This window comes from Saimiri boliviensis, chromosome 16 (genome assembly GCF_048565385.1).
Source record: "Saimiri boliviensis isolate mSaiBol1 chromosome 16, mSaiBol1.pri, whole genome shotgun sequence".
Taxonomy (NCBI): domain Eukaryota; kingdom Metazoa; phylum Chordata; class Mammalia; order Primates; family Cebidae; genus Saimiri; species Saimiri boliviensis.
Genome location: NC_133464.1, coordinates 81,490,366 through 81,496,613, shown reverse-complemented (window position 1 = coordinate 81,496,613; position 6,248 = coordinate 81,490,366). Strand labels below are relative to the sequence as shown.

At 41.4% G+C, this 6,248-nt stretch overlaps 1 protein-coding gene and 2 non-coding genes across 3 annotated transcripts; all 3 read left to right on the top strand.

Annotated features, from left to right (window-relative positions):
* The first annotated feature begins 3 nt into the window (after window positions 1–3).
* Window positions 4–5,072, top strand: RPL21 (ribosomal protein L21). Its single transcript, XM_074387914.1, has 6 exons — window positions 4–85; window positions 2,524–2,602; window positions 2,969–3,030; window positions 3,839–3,951; window positions 4,657–4,807; window positions 4,912–5,072. The coding sequence occupies exons 2-6, from the start codon at window positions 2,536–2,538 to the stop codon at window positions 4,999–5,001; spliced, it is 483 nt and encodes a 160-aa protein (XP_074244015.1). The 5' UTR covers window positions 4–85; window positions 2,524–2,535; the 3' UTR covers window positions 5,002–5,072.
* Window positions 3,662–3,732, top strand: LOC120365827 (small nucleolar RNA SNORD102). Its single transcript, XR_005580671.1, has one exon. It is a non-coding gene; the product is annotated as a small nucleolar RNA SNORD102 (small nucleolar RNA).
* LOC120365842 (small nucleolar RNA SNORA27) lies at window positions 3,996–4,124 on the top strand. The gene has a single exon (XR_005580686.1). It is a non-coding gene; the product is annotated as a small nucleolar RNA SNORA27 (small nucleolar RNA).
* Window positions 5,073–6,248: the final 1,176 nt, after the last annotated feature.

The window sequence follows — 6,248 nt, the reverse complement described above, 5'->3', positions numbered from 1 at the left end:
CCGCCATCTTCCAGGTAGGGCCTGTGCGTGGCTCCCGGGCGCAAAGCGTTTCACAGGCTTGAGCCGCTACCCTGTGGTCGCAGAGGTAGCATTGGGGGACCATGGGGAGACTACCTAACCTGTTTGGGATCCATTGGCATTGGGCGGGTTAAGCCATGTTCTGCTAGACGGAGGAGCGTGCGCCGGGTCGGGCCTGGGCCGTGAGCTGAGAACGCGACTGCGATGTCGCGGCCCTGCTTGGGGATATTTGCTAGAAAGACAAGGGTCAGTCGCTTGGGGTGAGGCAGTTCGAGTTAATCTGGAAAAGACTTCGTTTTGTGTCCCCGTGGCTGCATCCCCGGTACCGTGAGTGGCTCTCTCAGATAGGCTTTGTAGGGGCCGCGTGGCCTGAAGCCTTTCTAACTCCTTTCGGCGTGGCGTTTTTGTTCCTAATCTTTTGATGCTGTTGGTTGAGGACTTAAGGGGTAGTAAGAATGGGTTTGAAGTCGGGCGTCTGCTTTAATCTCCTGTGAGGCCTGCATGTGTGAAAACCTGGGCTCTTAATCGGAGAATGGGTCCCGGAGTTGTCCTGGGTAATGGACCCTTCCAACTCGTGGTTAATGCATGAGACAATTTCTTACTGTTTTTAAAATTTTAACCCCACATGGTGATTGGACGCAGGAAAGTATTTTGAGGTTGCAACACCAATATTTGCACCAAGAGAAGATACTGTTTTGCGAATTCTAGGGCAGCATGCTTTGAATGAAGGGAAACGTTTAGCCGTAGTTTATCGTTTTGTTTAGTTTGTGGATGTTAACAGGCAGAGTCGCACAAACTGCAGATTACTCCTTATAGTGGATCCTAAGTTGCCATGATTTTAATACTGCCACAGACTGAAGGGTCACTGTTTTGGAAAGCTCGTTCAGTTTCAACTGTATGGGGTCCATGTGGAAAACGTATTCCTTACTCAGGAACATGGATCTGGTTTGGAGTCAAGAGTAAGTTAGCTGGTTCTGCCAGTTGGTGATTCCACATAGTACCACTCCTTGTTTACTAACTTCCCATAAGTTTTTGGAACTTTATATACTTGTAAAGGCTTTGGGGATTAGAACAGGGTACCTACCATTTAAGGGATTTGTCTGTTGTAACAATGGTTTGGCTTTGGTGAGTTCAGTGAAACATGTTTCCTTGCTATACAATTTTTATTAAAATGGTACTCTGAGGGCCATTCTTAAGGAATTGTTAATAAATTCAGAAACCAAATTGTATTACAGTATTGTTAACACACTAAGCCTGACTGGTATATTTTACCTTATCATAGGAGTAATGGCCAGGAATAGCACTTCTTCTTTTTTTTTTTTAATCTTTTTTTTCTTTGTTTTTTTCATTTAAAAAAAATTTGTTTGTTTGTTTGTTTGTTTTTAGCACTTCTGTCAGAATGACCGAAAGTCAAAACTATTGTTTTGGCCGTTTGGGAAACCAAGGAAGGTTAATTTCTAAATGCCTATGGGTGAATTCTTAGCTAATGATAAATTAGCTGCCAGTTACTACTGACCACTTTACAGGGGCCAAGAATTTCTGAGTTTTTTGTGTTGCCTCAGTTATGAAAGTGTTCACCCCCATTTCACATGTGAAGGCGAGAGGTGAAATGTGGGTTTCGCAGCTAGTAAGTGGCAGAGCCTATGTCAAATTTACGTCAATGATTATAAAGCCCGGGTTTCCCTTTCTTTTACACTACATACATTTTGTAGTAAGTAATCAGAAATGTGAAGTGACTTGAGATATTTTTTTTGGAGACGGAGTTTCGCTCTTGTTATCCAGACTGGAGTGCAATGGCGCGATCTTGGCTCACCGCAACCTCCGCTTCCTGGGTTCAGGCAATTCTCCTGCCTCAGCCTCCTAAGTAGCTGGGATTACAGGCACGCACCACCATGCCCAGCTAATTTTTTGTATTTTTAGTAGAGACGGGGTTTCACCGTGTTGACCAGGATGGTCTCGATCTCTTGACCTCGTAATCCACCTGCCTCTGCCTCCCAAAGTGCTGGGATTACAGGCGTGAGCCACTGTGCCCAGCCTGACTTGAGATTTTTGACAGTTAAATAGTTGCTGTTTGAAATACACTGTCACAGAAAATTTGGTTGACAAGATTTAATTCACATAAAAATGTACGTCTCTTTTATTGTGTTCTCCAATAAATTATCTTCTAGTTAGTAATTACATACCCTTGGTATTCTAGATTGGGTGATAGAAGTCCTTTTGTGTTCTTATATTCTCGTAGGGAAATGGTACTGGTTTGAATTTTTGTATCAAGTTCTGCTACTTAAGAGTTTTGATGTTATAGAACTTGGGCAGTTTTGCCAAAAGACCTTACTTCCGAAAATAATGGTTTTTCACCTTTCAGCAGAAGTAATTGCTTGGTGACCCGGCTTTCACTTTGCAGTCCTCACATTGCTGCTGAAATGCAGACATTTGAAATTGCAGGGGTTTTGGGGAATAATGCCAGTTTTCAGTTGTATTTGACTGTTAATCGCTTTTTGATTTCAGTAATTCGCCAAAATGACGAACACAAAGGGAAAGAGGAGAGGCACTCGATACATGTTCTCTAGGCCTTTTAGAAAACATGGTAAGTAGGTTTCCCTTCCCTGAGAGAAAGCATGGCACGCATTTGTGTTCTGTTGTGTTCAACATGTTGTGGTTCATAGAATGTGTATCAATAGCATTAAGTAGTATCTACTCAACGTATTTTATAATAAATAAGCATGAACTTTATGTAGTTTTGTGACTAAATATTGATGCAAGATTAAATTTCAGAGAGAGGTTGTGATTTCGTAGGCTTATTTTGCTTTCAGGAGAAATTGTCCATTGGCAAGATATTAAGCATGTAACCATAAAAAATGATGGATGTTATGTGTTAAAAGCTAGTAAAATTGCATTTCTTTTACTCTATACTTTAGCCCTAATACTCCCTATATCAAATTTATTTTTGCAGGAGTTGTTCCTTTGGCCACGTATATGCGAATCTATAAGAAAGGTGATATTGTAGACATTAAGGTAAATATAAAATTGGGGAAATAACACTACAGAAGTTAGAAAAGTTGGATTTAGTCTAGGAATTCGAATACTAGTGTATATTGCATTTGTAAGAGTATGGAATAGATTTTTCTTCAGACAGTTTTGCTTTTGTTGCCCAGGCTGGAGTGCAGTGGTGAGATCTCAGCTCACTGCACCCTCTGCCTCCCAGGTTCAAGTGATTCTCCTGCCTCATCTTCCCAAGTAGCTGGGATCACAGGCATTCGCCACCATGCGCACACAGATAATTTTGTATTTTTAGTAGAGATAGGTTTTTGCAATGTTAGGCTACTCTCCAGCTCCTGACCTCAGGTAATCTGCCTGCCTTGGCCTCCCAAAGTGCTGGGATTACAGGCTTGAGTCACTGTACCTGGCCTAGAATGAATTTTTAAAAGTATTCTTAGCACAATTAAAATTTTTCTCATTACCACTTGGAGTTAACATCTAGTGGAAACTGGGTGGTAGGGAGGGGAATTATGAGAGTTTGTCTAGGTAGAAAGGAATACATTAAAGTTTAGTTGTTGATGAAAATTACTGTTACTGTGGTTAAAAACCCTCCCAGTAAAAGCTGTGTTCTTCTGTGACCTGGATTAAATGTATCCCTGCACTCTAGAGCTTAATGATGATTATTTCTTTGATTGCTTGAAGCAATGTGAAAAACACATTTCACCGGCTCTGAAAGCTCTTGAGTTGCCATTTGGAAGAAATCTTAGAATATCCTATAGTTACTTAAAGTCAGGTTTTTAAAGGTAGGGGAAATACTGGTATATAATGTTTGTCTCTTTAACAGGGAATGGGCACTGTTCAAAAAGGAATGCCCCACAAATGTTATCATGGCAAAACTGGAAGGGTCTACAATGTTACCCAGCATGCTGTTGGCATTGTTGTAAACAAACAAGTTAAGTAAGTAGTGTTGTAGTTCTTCCTGGCTAATTGATATTCCCTCATACCCCCTTTTCACTTTGCCAATTGGACTTAATGTCTTTATTGGTCATTCAAGCGGGGCAAAGGAAATAATCCTTTTAAAACTCAGGCAAACTGGGTGTTTGTCTTGTATCCTGTCAGAGGAAACACTGAAATAGATTACTGAAAAGTCTTAAACGGTTTGGTGCTAAGCAGTTTTTATAGAATAAAAAGAGAAGTTTAGTAAGCTGTACATTTTATTAGCTATCTGGTTTTGGTTAGATACTAGAGCAGGCGTCCCCAAACTGCGGCCCCCTGAGGCCATTTATCTGCCTCCCCCTGCTGCACTTCAGGAAGGGGCACCTCTTTCATTGGTGGTCAGTGAGAGGAGCACAGTATGTGGCAGCCCTCCAACAGTCTGAAGGACGGTGAACTGGCCCCCTGTGTAGAAAGTTTGGGGACGCCTGTACTAGAGTTTAAGAGGCTGTCATCTCATCAAAGCTTAAAAGTAGGGCTGTTATGCAAAGCCTTTTCTGGTATGATTAATAATTGATTGTAAATTAAGTAATCAAGCCATACTTCGTTGATTTATCATATCTGGGTAAAAGGTGCATGGTTTATTTAATAAATGAAACTGCAAAAACAGTTTCTACATTTCCGTTTTATTTTTGATAAAGCACTTAAAAGAATTTCTGCTCTGTCCAGGGGCAAGATTCTTGCCAAGAGAATTAATGTGCGTATTGAGCACATCAAGCACTCTAAGAGCCGAGATAGCTTCCTAAAACGTGTGAAGGAGAATGATCAGAAAAAGAAAGAAGCCAAAGAGAAAGGTACCTGGGTCCAACTGAAGCGCCAGGTGAGAATTGAGTGTGTATTTCATTGGTCCTAAGAGCACTTTAAGATTGTTTTAACACTTCACATAATTATTTTATTCCCCCCCTTTTTTTCCCCCTTTAATAGCCTGCTCCACCCAGAGAAGCACACTTTGTGAGAACCAATGGGAAGGAGCCTGAGCTGCTGGAACCTATTCCCTATGAATTCATGGCATAATAGGTGTTAAAAATAAATAAATAAATAAAAGACCTCTGGACTGTTAAAATTGTTTTTCTTCATTGAGTAGAAGTATGTTGTCTTAATGTATTTTTTGCTGAAAGACATGAGGTAGGTTATTGCAACAAATGATTCAATTGGTTAGAAAATGGCCAGCTATTATATATCAAATATTTGTACTGGTTTGAAGATAGTCCCTCTAAACCATCAAGAAAGAAATAGAATATAAAAATAAGTGGAACATAATATATTATATTACACTTAAGCTCCAGATCTAGAGTTTGCTTTTGTATCCTAAAAAAAATTGATTGTTGGCTGGGCACAATGGTTCACACCTGTAATCCCAGCACTTTGGGAGGCTGAGGTGAGTGGATCACAAGGTCAGGAGTTTGAAACCAGCCTGACGGAGATGGTAAAACACCACCTCTATTAAAAATAAAAAAATTAGCAGGGCACAGTGGCAGGTGCCTGCAGTCCCAGCTACTCAGGAGGCTGAGGCAGGAGATGGCTTGAACCCAGGAGGAAGAGGTTGCAGTGAGCCGAGATTGTACTACTGCACTCTAGCCTGGGAAACAGAGCCTCCGTCTCAAAAAAAAAAAAAAAATTGTTTAAAGTATCCCTTCTTTGTGTGTTGCATGTTAATTTGGAATTGCTTTGACCATGCATGGAACAGGACTCAGAATATAGTGGTGATAATAGCATTTGTCTTAGACCAGGCATCCCCAAACTGCGGCCCGCTGAGGCCATTTATCTGGCCCCCCGCCACACTTCAGGAAGGGGCACCTCTTTCATTGGTGGTCAGTGAGAGGAGCACAGTATGTGGCGGCCCTCCAACGGTCTGAGGGACAATGAACTGGCCCCCTGTGTAAAAAGTTTGGGGATGTCTGTCTTAGACTTTTGCTGTAACAATATACCAAAGACCTGGGTAAAAAGTAGAAGCTTATGTGGTCGTTCTGGAAGGGTGCTGGCAGGTTTGCTGTCTTACGAAGGTTTGACCTTCACTTGCCTCTTGATGCTGCCACAGTGGGAGGTTTTTTTTTTTTTTAGTTGAATGTTTATTTTGAGATTGCAGATTTACATGGTGTTATATGAGAGATCTCATGTGTACTGTATCCTGTTTGTCAATGATAACATCCTGCAAAACTATAGTGCAATGTCGCAGTCAAGATACTAATAGGCTGGGCATAGTGGCTCATGCCACTTTGGGAGGCTGAGGTGGGGCGATCACTTGAGGTCGGAAGTTCAAG